Source organism: Sabethes cyaneus, chromosome 2 (assembly GCF_943734655.1).
Source record: "Sabethes cyaneus chromosome 2, idSabCyanKW18_F2, whole genome shotgun sequence".
NCBI lineage: Eukaryota > Metazoa > Arthropoda > Insecta > Diptera > Culicidae > Sabethes > Sabethes cyaneus.
In genome coordinates, this window is record NC_071354.1 from 241,039,898 (window position 1) to 241,058,269 (window position 18,372).

Below are 18,372 nucleotides of genomic sequence, written 5' to 3' on the forward strand. Positions count from 1 at the left end.
TGATGATTGTTATTGTTTAACTTTTACGGTATTTATTCGCCTGCATTCGGTTGCTGTCTATCAAACAAACAAATTAACATATTTCTCCTTTGTGGGAGTTCGTTCTGTTTTCAGCAGCACACGCTGCTTGCTTGACCAAAAGGCAAAACCTAACCTAAACCAGTGAAACCATTGGCAACTGTTTTGTTTTGGCATATGGATGGTGCCATAAAATATATAAAGAACGGGGAGTGAACCTAACCTAAGGAGTGCATATTACGACGCCCTTTCTTGTGGAGCCGGCCGGCAGTACCGAAACCCTCCGGGTCCTCGTTTGTCACGGCGCCGACAGGACTAGACACATATACGCATTAGTAGGTACGGTCTCGCGGGGTAGTTTATGACACGAACTATATGCATGTTCTATTCTGTTCTGTGACAAACCACCCACTATTCAGTTATTTGATGCGTGCGAGATTAGTCACGCGATCGACGAATTTATTTCTTTTTTTCTACATTTATCTAGTGGTAAGAAAACCGGCGAAAAAAAAGTTAACAACTCTAGCCGCAGTCTAGTTCGCCGAACAATTTAGATTGCCTCTAATTAGCGCAGACGAGACTCGATCGCACCCTCCGGCGGTGGCAGTGGTATGGAATGGGTATGGGACAGTCATTTGTGGTGGTTGTAAAAGTTAATCTTCAAAATTATTTGCGCGAGGGAGCGTGAAATTACTAGATCATTGCTTTTGGGGTTTTTATCCAATGCAACCGTAGCGCTGCTGGAGACAGTCAGTGGGGTTATCAAACCCGAAGGGTGCTAAGGCAATTTCTGCGGTCTGGTGAAAGGGACATTTACATTTTGATTGAGTAACAGGAAGAGTTATGCCGCCAACTACTACTGGAGCTCTTCGTCGTAACATTAGCATTACTCGGGTGGTTGCACCCGATCTGTTTTTTTACAGTTAGGGAGACCACAGTACAACGGTTTGAGCTCATAAGCGAAGGAAAAATATTGCTTAGTACAACAACAAATTCGTCGATAATATTTTCAATTTTATAGTCAGCCCCCAAGCTAACCTGATCTAACAAGTCTGCCGTCGTACGCTCGATAATCGGTTGAAAAATAGTGTTAGGTTCAACAGGCTTGTAGCGCTGGCTCTTAATAATTGAACTTTCATTTTCCTCTGCCCGGTATATTCAACCACGCCCTTTCAAAGTATATTTTTAGAGAAACGCAATCAATTATCTTCTGTTGCAGAGTACACCTTATTTTTTCTTCAGATTACAATTAAATTTTACACTTTAAAAGTATACTTGGGTAAAGAGGAAGCCCCAAATTGTTTTCACTTCAAAATACTTACCGTCCAACATCATATTTTTGTCTTGATCTTTATAATGAGGTCATGCATTTAATTAACTTATTTTAACCGGTAGTTTTTACAATCGACGGAGGCGACGATAGAAATAATGAAACAAAGGTATTTATAGTATCCAAACAGAGTGGGACAATACTATAATCCCAGATTATAGCTTGGTTCGACCCATGCACCTTTCAGCGTTGGACAAAAGGTAGGAGTCACAACAACTACTTCTTAAGCATAGCTACTGATAACTACCCCCCTCTCTCCTTTCCGATCTTTCTCCTTCATTCTAAATTTCATTACTTTCTTCTACCGTCCCTTCGTCAATTGTAAAAGAACAACCGTTTCAAAATTCAGTGAAATGGGCATAAGACTTATCGACTTTGCCGCCTCCAAGAACATGGCCGTACGTAGTACCTTTTTCCAGCACAGATTCCATCACAAGTACCAAATCAGACAGAATCACAGATCGACCACGTTTTCATCGACAGTCCGTACTTCTCAGACATTATCGACGTCAGACCCTATCGAAGCGCTAACGTTGACTCGGACCACTACCTAGTGATGGTGAAGATGCGCCCAAGACTCTACATTGTGAACAACATTCGGTACCGACGCTAGCCTCGGTTAGATTTCGCGCGGCTGAAGCAGCCAGACGTCGCCGCAAACTACGCGCATTCACTCGAAGCTGCGCTGCCGGAAGAGGACGGGCTGGACGAAGCCCCTCTCGAGGATTGTTGGAACACTATCAAAACAGCCATCAGCAGTGTAGCGGAGAGCTCCATCGGGCATGTGGCCCGGAATCAGCGGAACGGTTGGTTTGACGATGAATGTAGGAGGGTGATGGATGAGGAGAACACTGCACCAAGATGCGCAGTGCCACACGTCAGAACATGGAAAGACACAAACAGAAGAAGATGCAGAGAAACCAAATCTTTCGGGAGAAAAAGCGCTACCTGGAAGAGCAGAAATATGCAGAGTTGGAGCGGCTGCATCGTTCTCAGGAAACGTGAAAGTTCTATAAGAAACTGAACGGATCCCGCAAATGCTTTGTGCCGTGAGCCGAAATGTGTCGGGATAAGACTGGCAGTATTCTGACGGACGATCGAGAGGTGACCGATAGGTGGAAGCCGCACTTCGACGAACACCTGAATGGCGCCCAGGCAGAGAACCATGGCGGCGGGGAAAGCGATTTCGAAGCGCAACAAACGAGGAAGAGGTGCCAGCCCCAACGATAGGCGCCCCCAACGATATCTTTGCGTGGGAAAAGGTGCTTCGGATCATCAGGCCTCAGGAAACTGCGAAGTTTATACATCGTTGGTCGTTATAGTTCGTATCGGTTTACAAGCTATGGGGCCTTATCACCGGTGTATACATTTTGTCCCTTCCGACCTGGGTCTGTTTCGGATCAGAAGCTGTCGTTTGCTGCTCCGAATCCGGCTCCGAACTTGGCTGAGGAATCGTCGAGCCCTCGAAGGCTCCAAGGCGTTTCCCCGTTGTTACGCTCAGCATCCGCACAATTGCCTCCTTCCCTGTCTGTATACGATATGAGTTTCCACCGGGATTGGTTACCCGATCTCCGTTAAGGTTGCTTTATTACTGGATAAGAAGATAAGCACCGCTATGGGGCACTATTTTATACTTGCAGGTACGTGAGGAACCGATGTTACGCATTATCCAGCCATTTACCAACCCAACTAGAGGAACGTAATAAAACTTTTGCTGCTTGGGTAATGATTCCACCAATCACGTAGTGTTTACGCCAGCTTACCGCTCCAACAGAACTCTTCTTAAAAGGTGACAAAGCATCCCGTTTCATATATTGGCAATATCTTCAGCTCCTCCGTGCACAATTTTGTTCGTGCTTACCAAGCGTACCTTATCAGGTTTTTTGGGGTTTTGTACAAAACTGAGTGGAAGATACCAGACCTCGAAGGGTGAAAATCCGGTCAGCTCTTCCGCTGCAGCCAAAAGGATCCTCCCTCTGCATCTGATTTGAACAGCAGACCGGTTTCGAAACGTTCACCTACTCGTATGTGGGTTGTCCGTTCGAAAATCTCCCGGGCACGTCTGTCCTCCGATGGTATCTCTACCACCGACTGTTCCAGAGCGTAGTAGCTTTTGGGGAGTTCATGTAGGTCCCCGTTCATTATTGCTTGGTGGTAACCGTGGTAACCGATGGAATTACCAGTTCCAACCGTACTAGAGTGCCACATTTAGAGTAAAGTCATAAAACATAGAGGTGGTTTAAGCTTGAACCATCTTTTGTTGAATTTTTATAGTTGTAGTTGATTTTCTTACAGATTACATTAGATTACAAAATCGATGTAAATATTTCTACAATCTTCACATTATGTCATAGTTTAGTGTTCAAATCTATTTCATGCTCATACGTAAAGACCTAAAATGACATATTGAGTGAACTGCTCCCTATGCTGAATGCAACATATTGATTGCCGTATGAATGGCTAATTTCACCGACCGGAAGTACTCATTTACGACGTGCTCTTATCCCTGTAATAGCAGCCGCCGTCGCCGCCGTTCGGTCCGCTTCGAATTCAAGTTCGAAGGGGTAAAACATCAAGGAAGCTACTCTACTCTACACGGCAACATCAAGTAGCAGCAGCTCCTCCCTTATTGCAGCCGTCATCACGATGTGAAGCCGTTTCCACTCAATCAAAACTAGTTCATCCATTGCTAATTGCCAGGTTTCAAATCGTCTCTCGTGATTTCACTGAAGCATATTGGTTACATTGCAATGAGAGCAAGAGGAAAATGTGCTGCTCGAAGCAGGATCCTTTCAATTGAATTTGTTTGGGAAGGGTCCCTCGGTGTGTCCTTGCTGTAGCAGTGGTGCTTGCTCAGTAATTAACATACTTTCAAACTGCGCTGCGATGTGACGAATCATGCTGATTAGCACCTTTTACAATGAGGGGTTTTATTCGCACATTTAGGACAAAATTTGCGGCAAATATTTAAGAAATTCTTAAGACGAACTACAAAACAGTGCATTGGGGTTGCGCTGTTTGAAATTCTGCTAATCTTTTCTCAATGTCGATAATCCGACAAAACTCAAACGGGATTAAATAGGCTGGTCGAAAGACATGTGACATAATCCACTTGGTGCCTTAATTGACAGTATGGAAGTGGACCTTCGGCATATGCGCCCAACCCAGTCGCTCTTCTCACTAAATCAGGCAGACGGTTGAAAAAAAAAACCATCCCGTTGAACACCGAAATGCATCTCCGATCTTTCCACTGAAAAAGCCTGCTTCATTTCCCATTTCCTGATTTATTTTTCTATGCAGTCCTTTGAGCATCGAGTTAATCTACTTAGAGCGTAACCTCAGCCACAAAAACTGTGCGAGCGCCCTTCGTGGCCCATTTATGTCGGAACGGCTCTGCGCCCTGCCCTACACTGCGAGACGATATTGCGAAGATCATCAGAGAGGACGGATGGTCCCAAACATCTGCAGCTATGTATTGTCGAGCATTAATTTTATGCCTATTTAAAAGTTTTCGCAGCACAAAAAAATCACCCGGGATCGGCAAAATGGGAACAGATAAATTATAGTGATTATAATCGGTATATTGTGATCCCTCACGATTAGATCCACTCTACATCAGCAAACTAAACTACAATGTGATGTGTTTGGAAACAGATCACGTCACACCCGTTCCCCGGCCGGCCGGCCGGTGGCAATATGTATAGGCAACCATACGGTTCGAACTGTGAAAGCTTCCAACAGGACAATAGAGAAAATTAGTGCTTGCTACTCCCGCGTGTAAGTGGTTTTTGAAAGTGAACTGACTTCGATCGGGGTGTGCCCCTGCGGACCTGGAGTGGCTGAATGCGTAGGGTGGTAGCGTGTTTTAAATTAGCTTTCGTCACATTCTTTCTGCACCTTTCCGGAAATATTCTGTTATCAAAGCCGGCCGACCGGCCGGCTCTTGCCATTCGACATTGTGCCAGCCAGCCACCAAAAAGCCCCGGAAACCGATGAAAATAAACAGCAACTCGCCGGCCGTGTTTGCGTGTGCACCCATAAATTACCACGTACCTACCTACATTCCTGGTCCTGGTAGAAACCATCGCGCTTGGTTTGTCTGTCTGCTCCTCACCAACCACCAATAGGTAGGTACGGAGTATCCTTTTCACTCGCAATATGGTTGTTACAATCATTGCATCGTTCCACGCGGTTGAAGAAGGTTTGGCATCCATCATCAGTACTAGGTAGCGGTGCACACACATCAGCGAGTTTCTGCAGTGTCGGTTAGGAATGTGTGAAACGTGCCTCGTGACGTGACGACCCAACCCACTCAACTCAAACGTTCCTTTCGTCGTTCGTCATGCATATGAAATAATAACAGGAGGGGAAGGAGGATGGCGTTACGGTTGAATGGGTTGAGTATGTCTAGCGGTTGTTGTGTACACAGTCAGGATAACCTCGAAGTAAGTACGTACCTTCCTACTGGAAATTAGTAACGTTTTCCAAGAAAAATTCATGCCGGTTTGTTTGCAGGATAAAATATAGAAATGATCTTAGATTGTTTGAATGAACACTGTTGTATGTTTGCGATGAAATTGGCGATGAATTTACATTTAGGCTAAAAACCAAGGTAGTAGGCGCAGAAAATAAATCAGTTGTCAACACTGAGAGTCATAAATAACTTCATTGTATTTTTTACTTTATTTTTGTGAAAGACTTTATTGTCCGTATTAAACAGTAGAAAAATTAGCACATTGGCAGACCTATCAGGTTGATGCAAATTTCTTCACATGCGGGCTAAGTGGCAACCGAGAGTTTGAAACAGGCAAGTTTCAGGCTCGTAAGTACAAAGTAAGTTAATGGTTGTCATCTCTGTAATCGTTAACCGGTCTTGGTCGCGCCCCTCTGCACGATAGCAATGGAGATACCTCAATGTTTTGACCCGCTGCCTGATATGGTGAATACTCTACGACTCCTTTTTCGGCCAAAAATTTAACGATGTTTTTTGGTTTGCTTGCTGGCACATTATCGGTTAATTACCTTACCGGACTCGGTACTCTAGTCAAGCTCGAAGGTCAATCCACAAATAATTCACGATACCTGAGTTGTAATAACCGTCTGAGTCTGACTACTTTATATCACAAATTTCTCACGAATGACACCCTTCGAATCGAAACTGTCTTCGTTGTGAGCCTTTTTTGGCCAGGCAACATGTTCAGCGTCTTCAAGGTCTTCTCCGGCTGGACCGAATACGTCATATATCATATCATAAGTCAATAAACAATATTTTATGCCTCCTTATTTTGCTCTCGAGATTTCTTGCCATCATCACAGGAATCACGTTATTGCAAATATGACATTACTAGTGACTCATGTAAGTCAAGGCTTGAAAATGCAAGGCTTGCGGTTCGTGACTGTTATTTTTCCGTGACATCAGCAGAGTCATTGAAAAATAAACGGTTCTCTTCAAATGAGATCACGTTAAAATATTATATCGTAAGGTAGTAAACGTCAATGGCGTCAATACAACAAGGTTATCTTAGTGAACAGAACGCTATAAATCATAAAGTAAATCGTAATTTCCTACTCAGTACTGATTTTAGCACGTTGCTGGCATTTATCAGCATTCGCATGCCACAGCGTACAACTAATTCTACTATCTATAAGACATTATAGGAACGTTTCCGATGTATCAAGTGTAACTCGAGGTGTGAAGTTTGTAATAATCATAATTCTGCACTGTGTTTTTCATCAATAGAAAATATCGTTTGAAATTCTTCTGTAATTTAAAACTCATTCCTTTCTTTTGCTTTGCATTACTCCCCTTGCCCCATTTTGCCCATTGTTAAAGTCAATTTACGAAAAGTAAACTTGAATGGGTGATTGGCAGAACACCAACCCATTAATTCATCGGGTTCCATGGGAAGTAAGAACACGCTTTTCGAACATATAGACCTCCGACATCAAGTGCCATGTGCACGTTACGACAGACTTCAGGGTCTTCACATCAGAGTGAAATGCTTAGCCAGGTTATGCTTCAATATACGCCCAAATCGAATAATCCAACGTCAAGTTTGACGTGACATGGCGCTCCATCCTGTTGTAGGATAACGTATTGATCCTCAGAGAAGTTGGCCTTCACCTAGTGAAGCACTTGATCCTTCAAAATACCAATAGTTCGGTACTGATTTTAACACCAACATCAATGAAAACAAGTGCCAAACATCATAACTCTAACCGAATGTTTGGTTTGGCACTTCAATGCTACTAAAAGTAAACAAAATCAAATCTATTTAGGGTATATGTTGCTGCTTCGTCGTAATTGCCTATTTCCGTCCTATCCAACACAAATTATTAAAAATATCAGCGATTTTTATGACACACAATGCAAAATTAGTTATTCCCTAATATTTTAGTTTGTTGCTGCTCATACGCGATCAATCAAAGTGAGCTGAGATCTATTTAAATACTTTTTTTTCATTAAAGAATTCCTAGCAGCCAAATTTCCAACGTTTTTTCGTGCGACGAAGAAGAAAATGTCGACTAATCGTTTCAATTTCCGTCATTCATAAAATGAAAATAACTCACGCAACGCAATGTTGTTATTCTGCACACAAAATTTTGCAGAATAACATTTGTCATGCTGTCCTACACATATACATGCGCGCTAGCTTCGTGGCCATTATTGTGATTTTTAGTTCGGACGATGAAAAATTTTGATTGACGGATTTTACAACGGTACAACGAATTTAAGATATAAAGTCAGTTGCGTAAATTCAATCAAATGCTTTATTAATCGCTTTTTAGTGAATTAAAAGGGTACGGATCGGATGGTAAGTGTGTTTGAGTCAAATCAGCAGCAGAGCTTTTGGATTATTCATTAAATCCACCTTAGAAATGACGAAAATTAGAGTGGCTTTCCTTACTACGACTGGAATTAGAAAAAAACCCTAATAAGAATAACGGTTAAAGTTTATTAATAAGTTTAAGTTCTCTGACTTTGCATTCCGCGTTGGAGAAATTCTAGAGCTCATTAGGGTATCAGATTGGCGGTGGATACCGACTAAACTCAACAACGTAGCGGACGTACTGACGACGGGCCCGCCGCTTCAAAGCGATGCCGTAGGGTTCAAGGAATCGGAGCTCCTGTACCCAGCGCCGTAGCGTGCGGTTGGCCAGGCTGGCCTGCCCTGCCAAGGACGCAAGCTCTTAGGGACACCAAAAAATGCCTGCATTAAAGCATTAAAAACTGTAAAGCATTAAAAACTATTCTGATTTTAGCGAATTTTCATGCCACGTTATCAGTTGATTTGCATGCAGCAGCCAGGGTGAAAACCATCAGACAATCCCAAGTAGCACTTGTAACTAATCATAAAAATAAAAAAATACAAAAAGGTTGCACAGCAGTTACATTTAGGATACTTGTAACGAGTTAGGTTACATAAAATTAAAAATAGTTACTTTTAAGTTTTCTAGTGACAAAAATCTCAAAAAGTTACCAGGTAGTTACCAAATGACCAAATTGAAACCTTTTTTTCGAACTGTCAACAACTTGGTCGTCGCAAAACAGTCACGTTTCAGTTACGAGTTACCAATTAGTTATCAAGTGACACAAATGAAACCTTTTTCCAAACTGTCATCAACTTGCTAGGTCGCAAAACAGTTAATTTTCCGTTACGAGCAGTTACGAAGTCAAAAATAGTCGGCTAGTAACATTTTCGCAACAACTTGTTCACTGTTCCTTGTAAACACAACGGATTAAGCAAAAACTAGATCTCAAGAATTTTACTAATGGTAAAGATAAACAATTGGTACACGGGTTGTAAAATGCTCTTGTAAATGCGTTTATTTACTTAATTGATGGTACTTGGAATTTTCTCCGCACAGGCATTGGTATTAAATAAACAAATTTTGATTATTCTCAAACGTCAAAACGATCAAGTTACATCGGAACGAAACCGGCAATGAAAATAGGTTACAGTGTAACTTAGAAATGACGACATAAGAAATAAGTGACCACAACAGATTTAATATTGGTTGCCGTAACGGATAGCGTAACCAGGTCGAAGGCTAAGGTTACGTGCAACTAGAATGTAACTGAAATGTAACCTTCTATGATTAACACTGCTGGTAAACTGTTTTATTCAAAGTGAAACTATTCTTTAAATTAACACTTTCTTTTCACAACAATAACTAAAAAACACCTTTTCCCGATATCTATGAACAATGTCTGCTTAAAATCATTTAATGCAATATGCCGAAAACGATACAAAACTTCAAGGACGATGGTGTAGTAGTTAAAACCAAAGGCAAAATGGCTATGAATTTTCCTAAGTGATAGCGAAAACAATTTGTTTTTAATGCTACACTAATTCATTATTTAAAAATCATATAAATTTAAAAATCAGAAAATTAAAATTAAATTTTTTATATTTGTACATATTTGTTTTACAAAAAATCAATTTTTCTAAGAAGTAAGTAACGAAAAGCTAGATTAAATAAGAGCGCGTAATTTTTTCAAAGCTAGAATAATGAATTTCACCATAAATTTGAAACGGCACTAAAATTTGTGTTGAAATAACAAGCGAAATTTATACACTCTTCTATATTCAACAGTTGAATTTACTGCTTGACGTTGACAGCCATAGATTGAAATAATAAACCTGCTGCATTGTTTTCGCTATGCAATAAAAGTTTCAAGATAACTAATTTGCCACCAATTGAAAGTCAATTTATAGTTTATGTGTAACTTCAATAGTAACCATTTTGTAACTATACATGTTACATATTGGTTATTGAGTAACTGTTAATGTAACCATATTTAGTTACATAAGTTGCGCTATTTCGGTTACACAACTGTTATATTTTAGGTTACTGTAACCGAAGTTTTACATTTAAATTTGTCGCATATCAGCCGCTGCGACTCAATTGTGACAACGTGTGCTACTTGGGAACTACGCTCGATGCTTTGTTCGTGCGAAAGCGAAAGTGCTGTACGGAACCCTGGATCCGGCCGCTCGATAGTCCTGCGCGACCGTACAGCAGAAGCTAAAGATGAAGACCGAGAGCAAGGTGGCCTCATCGTTCCGCGGCTTGGGCTGGGAGGTCAGAGAAACCGGCTAAACGGTAAAGAAGTACTTGACCAGAACGGACATTTTTATGCTGAAGCGTAAGTCAAGGCTGGCCGTGTCTAAGTAGCAGGTAGTCGCCCAGAGAACGGCTGAAGGTGCTGCGTGCTGGTGCAAAACATCTTTCCGGCGAAGCACGATGTCGTGGTCATAATGCGCAACGAAAACTATTTCACGCGGGATGCAACGACTGGCAAAAGACCGAGTATTGTACGTCCCCCACCAAAAAGGTAAGTGATGACGTCGAGTATATCTTCCACCCCAAGTTCCCGAAGAAGATCGTTCTGTGGCTGACGATCAGAGAGAAGAGAATGTTCAAGTCGCTGTTATTTCGTTCAAGGTTTACGGTGAACGAGGATATGCGAAGATACAGTATGAAGTACCTACCGGAAATTGCTGCCTTCAATAAAAGGTATCGCGCAAAGAATGTGGTCTTTTGGCCGGACCTGGCCTAGGTGCATCAAACCAAGAGATCTTTAAGGGGAAATGAACCGGCTGAAGATAAAGGTTGTACCGATGATCACCAGCTCTTCCAACGTCCCGAATTGCGTTAAATAGTAAATTTTAGGGCTAACCTCAAACGGAGCATTTGCTTCAATACTTTTATGGCCAAAACGGAGAAAGACTTGATCGCCAAGGCCATTAAAGAGTTGAATAATATGCCGACGTCTATCTTTTGATAGGCCATAGCGAAGATTCCGGTGAATAGCTGTAAAGCCACCTGGCAAAGGCGTCGAAGCATTTTTATAGAAGGCTTGATAAACGTAGAATTTGAAACAAATTTTTTACATTGAATTATCTTACAAATTTTTTTCATCGCCATCCAAAATCAATTCATTTTTTCAATACATACGTCAAGTGCATCCAAGTATTGGATAAGGGGCGAATACGTAAAAGTAATATACCTGGAACGAGCACTGATTTAAGAAATAATGCGGCGGGATCACCAACTGGAACCGTGCAAACCCCCCTCAAGCAAGATGATCTCAAGCGAGCAGAAAAAATCCTAGTGCATCATGGGCTACGAGACAGTTTTTCGTATGAAGTGAGCATTATCATGAACGTTCTACAACGCCAACCTGGGCAGCCATTAGAGAAGGTCAAGAAGAATAGTCGCATATACAAGAGTTCATCAGTGATAGACGATGAATTCCGAGGAACTCCCTTTCAACAAAAACTATCCAACCATCCTATCGCGATCACACGTGATCATACAGCGGTTAATTCAACACTACCATGAACAGTTCGGGGACGCAAACTTGGAAACGGTCTTCAACAAAATGAGACAGCGGTTCCTCATTCCAAATCAGCGTGTAGAAGGTAGCTGATGAATGCATATGGTGCAAAGTGAATGAGTGCCTTCCTAGATCGCCGAGAATGTCTCCCAAAGTATGGCAAGTCCTTGTATCGCTTGATACTTCAATCCTCCTGGAACGCCTCATATGGGTGGCATCTGGGAACGCATGGTACGATCGGTAAAGAAAGCAATGCAAGCACTGAACAATAAAAGGAGGCTGACCGAGGAGATTCTGGCGACAATTCTTGCGGAAGCGGCTGTGATATGATCAATACGCGCCCGCTAACCTACCTACCGCGAGATTCATTGGAAACGCAGGCGCTGACCCCAAATTACTTTCTAAGGGGAACGGTGACCTGTGCCGATACAAACGGCGACTTAGTTTTCGTGGTTGACGGTAAAAATCGGAAGAGCTTGAAGCGAGGCATCGTGAGGTCTGTAATCAAGGGATGGGATAGGAGAGTATGACAGGTGGACGTATGAACTGCGGACCGTAAGGTTCAAAGACGTGGTATGGAGAACTTAGCAGAGTGGGAGATTTAGTAAATCCGGATTTTCGGAAGTACCGGATATTACGAATGGGGGGTGAAAAATTTCTGACCGGGTACCCCACTTTTTGCTTATGTGTGGGCACGCTAGTGAGAATTCTTATAGATTTTCTTACAGAAATTCAATAATAATTAACTAATCTTATTGAAATTAGTATTAATTTGCTATCAAATAAAGTCAACTTTCGTTCATTGCACTAAACGCTTAGCACTCTTAGTGAAACACTTTTGTAAAGGCGAGGCTGAGGAATAATGTGAATAGACGTTGGTATTTTTTGGCCATTTCATCGTTAGGCGTTGGGAGCATTAGTTGAACAGCATGATTCATTTATATTCGGTTTAATCAATTTTGATCCCTTTAAGAACCTGCCTTTGTGTTGAATAACTAAAATTCGGCAAGTTACTGTAGTTTGTAATATCACCATGACAACAATACCTGCTGTTTTTCTTTCTATTTTGTTTGCTCGCGTCAGACATGAATAGTTCGGAATTCTTGCGTTTTAGTTGTTGGAGCGTCTACCCTACATATTTTTAAATTTATTTATTTTACAATGTTAGTCGGCAGGCTCCCGTACACCTGAGGTATCGGATTTATTTACCAATTAGGTGTAGTCCAGAAGGGTGCAGTAACTAAGAAAAATTGCAGTATACTGCTATATTTAACTTGTATGAACTTATACAAATATGCGCGTACACACATCAAAATGATTTATTTAAATTTATTCCAGTTCAACATCCCCAACTTCAAACTTCAGTTTAAAATAATTGCCGTCATATCACCATAACAAATTGCTAGCAACTGTTACAAAAGCAAGAAAACAATAAAATGTATATAAATTTTATGCATAGGCACACATTTCACCCCATTGCTCGAAGGACAATAAAACATTTCACCTTTTCTCGGGCACAACAGGAAAAGGGTCTCTACTCTATCACTATCTATACGACGGGTTCCAACGACCGTCGAATTTGTTTCCTGACAAATCGCTTACGAATGCATTTGACCGCAAAATCGTTTCCTTTTCTAAGCAAAACAGGGCAACCGGAAGCGCTCTACTCTAAATTCATGCATCCACCATGTGACGCCTCTATCTGTCTTGTGCTGGCAGTGCCATAAATTCTAATTTCAATTTTTCCTTTTTCTCTCTCCCTATCACAGGTGGTGCAATCTACACCGGAAACATACTGAAGATCAACTCCGTCAAGAAGGAAGACCGCGGTACGTACTACTGCGTGGCCGACAACGGCGTCAGCAAGGGCGACCGGCGTAACATCAATCTGGAGGTCGAATTCGCCCCGGTAATCACCGTTCCGAGACCCCGGCTCAGTCAGGCCCTGCAGTACGATATGGACTTGGAGTGTCACGTGGAAGCCTACCCGTCGCCGGCGATCGTTTGGGTGAAGGAGGATGTGCAGCTGTCCAACAATCAGCACTACGGTATCTCGCTGTTTGCCACGGCGGACGAATTCACCGATACCACCCTGCGTGTCATTACGATTGAGAAGCGGCAGTACGGTGATTACTACTGCCGGGCAACGAACAAACTTGGCCAAGCCGAAGCCCGGGTCGAGCTGTTCGAATCCGTCATTCCGGTGTGTCCACCGGCGTGCGGGCAAAATTACTACGGAGGCGATGCTAGCGCGATAACCGCCTCGAGCTTCTTGCTGTTAATCACGCTGCTAGCGGCAATATTCTAGGCTGACAATCACCCCTTCGTGATATGTCCTTTTCCGATAAAATAAATTTTGGCCACGCCCTTTACACGAATCACAACGACAAAACAAGTTAGGGTAACGAAGAAAAATGAAACACAGTACGTACCTTAGGGTCAAATTCTTATTAGAATACAAGTAGGTCTTTCCCTGCCATGTGTGCTTGCGTAATGGAACAATTTATTCGAAAGCAATTTCTAGATTAAATTATATTGCTGAGCGGGATTAGATCCCTAAGGGCAAAGTTTAAAGAGATGAAACATTCCAACAATCGGTAAACAAGGGCGAAGTAAATAAGTTGTATTTTGTTCAAACGAATGTAACATACAGAACATTAGCGTAGAGCTAGCGAGCGGTTATACAGAAGATTTGAATGGAGAGCCGAATCTCTAATCTATTAGACTATAGGACAAAATTAAATAAGGATAAACTTTGTTAGCAAAGCAGAATGTCATTATAATTTAATGAATCGAAATCGTAATTTTAACACATGACTAAGTATTGCGAATATCTGGAATATAATAGTATAGTTCCGTCCAAACGTGACCATGTCCCTCCCTCGATGAGACCAAGCTCGATTGATAAGACTACCACTAACTACATATCTCTACAAACATAACGGGTGAGCTGAGAACTGGTTTAAGCCGACAATTTTCTACCGAATAGACATGGAGGTCTTTCCGAATGCACACAATGTAAAATTACATTCCAAAACAGCAGAAAATCGACACAAATAGAATAAAAGTTTTATAAACAAAAAAGCGTGGCTTGAATTATTTGATTCGAAAATAAGCCATCATACTACACCTCTGAGTCATATTAAAAAAATAAATGGTTGTACAATTTTTCGAGTTGTCCTTTTAAAGTTTTAATGGCGGATTGCTCATATAAATTAAATTAAATGCTAATAGCAAGCATTGAATTTCAGCCATGTCTACTATGCGTAGTTATTACGAAACTGGTGCGAATTGTCACATACAATCGATAAACATGGATAATCATGAGTATATCAGAAAAAGTGTGTATATTATGCCTGTCAAATAATAGAAAAGTAAAACCAATTTCTAGTGCAGTGAGGAAAGTGATCCGTGAATATTATTTAAAAGATCTCGACATCCGAAAGTGGTATTAACCATCAGCTATATGCACACCATAACGAGTACATTGTAAACCTTACAAAAACTAGGGAAACTAGGAATGCTGCATTTACATAAGTACAAATATGATAAAATGCAGCTAACGAGCTCTTCTAATACGTGCTTTGTGGAATTTGTAAGGCCGCGAAAACGGTAATTGAAAATAAAACTTCCTGGTATTGTTCCCAAGAAAGAAAGTTCGTCCCGGCCGTCGTATGTAAAAAATAACAGTAGTAGATAACGTAATTCGAATGAGTAATATCCTGAAGGGCAAAGTTACATGAAATAATCGCCGAATAACAATCGAATATCCAATTATGTTATGGAAATAGAACTGGCGGGACGAACAATGTTACGTGCAGTACCTTGTAAGTAGCAAGTGCCTGCATAGCTTCGTCGTCCCGGTTAGTAAACAGGTGGTTTGACTGCAATAGACGGAGGAAGATTGGCATTGAGGCTAATTGTATGTTCGAATCTCGGTTAGGAAAGGCTATAGGATACCATACGTTCGAATCGCAGCGAGGATCGAGACAAGCAGGCAGCTTATCCCGCATGCTTATGTCTATTAGATATTGAAACGAAAGGTTTGATTTCCAGTAAAGGTAGCAAACTTCTTGGTTACGCAGGTGACTTTGAAACTAAAACCAGAAAGTTTTATTACGTTCGGGCAAAATGTAGGATCGCGTAATGGACTGGAAAGCCATCAATGAAAGGATGTGCATGTTAGCTTAGCTTAGCTTAGACTGATTGCACATATCAATGGTTGCACTCAGTGATTGATCCGAATCAGTGAATTTTCACAATGAATCAAACGAATGGGGTTGGGAGTGACCGGTCATTATCACTGTGCAAAATTCAGTGACTCGATAAATGAAGAAAAGGATCAATAATTGTGCCGGCCACGTCCTTGCAATCAGGTGGAGGAATGTTAGTGTAATCTTTGTTGTTTTGGGGACCGTGTTAACCTCTGCATCCCCGCAAAGATTACAGGAAGGAGTTGAATTTTGTTAGTAAGGTAGGTTTCGTTGGATCGTGATTCACCATCAATGAAAGGATGTGCGTGTTGAGGATAAAAAGCCGTTTCTTCGACTACGCCATCATAAACGTGCACTGTCCATACGAAGGTAGGCCCGACGACGTGAAGGAAGCGGTTTATGCGCAGCTGGAGGCAACGTACGACAGCTGCTCAAGACGGGACATCAAGATCGCCATCGGGGATATGAACGCCCTGGTCGACAGGGAAGCAATGTCAATCACCGGAAGACCGGTGATCGGGCCCCATAGCCTGCACACGAACACGAACGATAACGGCCAGCGATGCATCAACTTTGCAGCTTCCCGAGGCTTGGTGTTCAGAAGCACTTTCTTTCCTCACAAAGATATCCACAAAGCCACCTGGAGTTCACCTGACCAACGAACTTCGAACCAAAATCGACCATATTCTTATCGATTGCCGGTTTTTCTCGAACATCACCAACGTACTTTCCCTACAGGATGCGGATATCGACTCGGATTAGCAGTACATGTGCACTTAATACTATCGACGATTTATACCTCGCGACAAAGTCGCCCTCCTTGGTTAAACATTCGGCAAATATGCCGAGAACTACGGGCGCGTACTGAATAAAGCTCTGGAGCTAGATGTTTCGACTCTCGAAGGCGAATGGAATAGGATACGCTTGGCCCTCAATGAGGCCGCCCCGCAGCTAGGTAAGCGAATCCAGAACGCTCGCAATGATTGGTTTGAGGGAGAACAAGCGATGAAGAAGAAAAAAAAGAGCCTGGTAAAACAAACTTGTAAGGGCTACTCAGCGAAACGTGACATATGTAGGGACGAGTTAAGGTGATACGGTACTGAATCCCAACATGGCCGAAAAATGGCGTTCATGTGAGGATATAAGTGCCATCGATTCGGCCACGTTGGATTCAGTACCGTTTCACCTTAAGAAATCAAATCGCAAACGAACGTCAGGTAGTCGGCAGGTGGAAGCAGTACTACGATATAACTCAACGGCGTTAGAACAGATGAGACGCAACAGAAGTTAATTTAGGAGTGCCTAAAAATGATAACAGCGTGCCGGTATCCGATCTCGAATAGATCCGGCGAGATATAAGTCAACTGAAGAGTAAAGGGCCAAACAGAATGCTGCGTCAACGTGGCCGTCAGTGTTATTCCGACAGTTTTCCCATGGGTTTACTGTCAAATGACGCTGAGGGCCAAACACCTTAATAGAACCGTCGTAAAGTACCGACTCCCGGCAGAACTGGCCAAGAACCGCTAGCAACGGCACTTCACTGAATAATTTCAAGGATTTGGGAGAAGGAGAAACTACCGGAGGAATGGATGGAAGGTGTGGGCAGTCCTATCTACAAAAAAGGCGATCGGCTAGATTGTTGTAATTACCGCGGCATCACGTTGGTCAACACTGCCTACAAGGTGCTCTCCCAGATTTTGTTGCGTCGTCTATCCCTAATAGCAAGAGAATTCGTAGGGCAGTATCAGGCTTAGGGCTTTATGGGGGCCCGTGCTACTATGGATCAAATTTTAACGTAGAACTACGTTTTTGTTTTCTATATTGGGATGCACTTTAAAAGTTCGAGAGATGAGCATGTAACGAAAAATGGTTATGATTTGCACGCATTTTTCAATGGATTTTAGAGAAATTTGCATCAATCGATCCGAAATTTTTATAAAAATTGATTAATATTGTAAATATAAAGATAACTTGCAAATCACTATTGAAAAAAGCATAAAAAGTAGGCATTGTCGAAAACGAACGAATCAGTCAATCACATGGAAGCACTCTTTTGCTCGTTTGTGTCGATTCTAAAAAAAGTGACCAAACCCTTGCTTTCCAACAGGACAGAAATTATTCATTACCAGTAATCCTGAACCAAATTGAAGTCCTGAAGGCAAACAATTTTATAAAATTTCGAAAGTGCAAACTTTGATCGATATTATTATTTAAACACTGAACCTAGACGAATTCGATATCCTGAAAGTAACCAAGTTCGTCCAACAAATCCTCCAGAAATCTTGAGTATTCAACGTGCTTACACATCATATTTTCGTGGATTTCAGGGCAGCATACGATACAGTTGAACGAGAGCAGCTATGGCAGATAATGCACGAATACGGGTTTCCGGACGAACTGACGCGGCTGATCAAAGCTACTCTGGAGCGAGTGACGTGCTACGTGTGCGTTTCGTGGGCATTCTC

The 18,372-nt window shown here is 42.0% G+C and overlaps 1 protein-coding gene across 1 annotated transcript in view; it reads left to right on the forward strand.

Moving 5' to 3' along the window:
* LOC128737985 (lachesin) overlaps nt 1-14,762 on the forward strand; it is a 31,790-nt gene extending 17,028 nt beyond the window's left edge. The window contains exon 2 of the mRNA XM_053832778.1: nt 13,463-14,762. Within this exon, the coding sequence (XP_053688753.1) occupies nt 13,463-14,001 (539 nt within the window). The 3' untranslated portion in view covers nt 14,002-14,762. The remainder of the gene's footprint in view (nt 1-13,462) is intronic.
* Nucleotides 14,763-18,372: the final 3,610 nt, after the last annotated feature.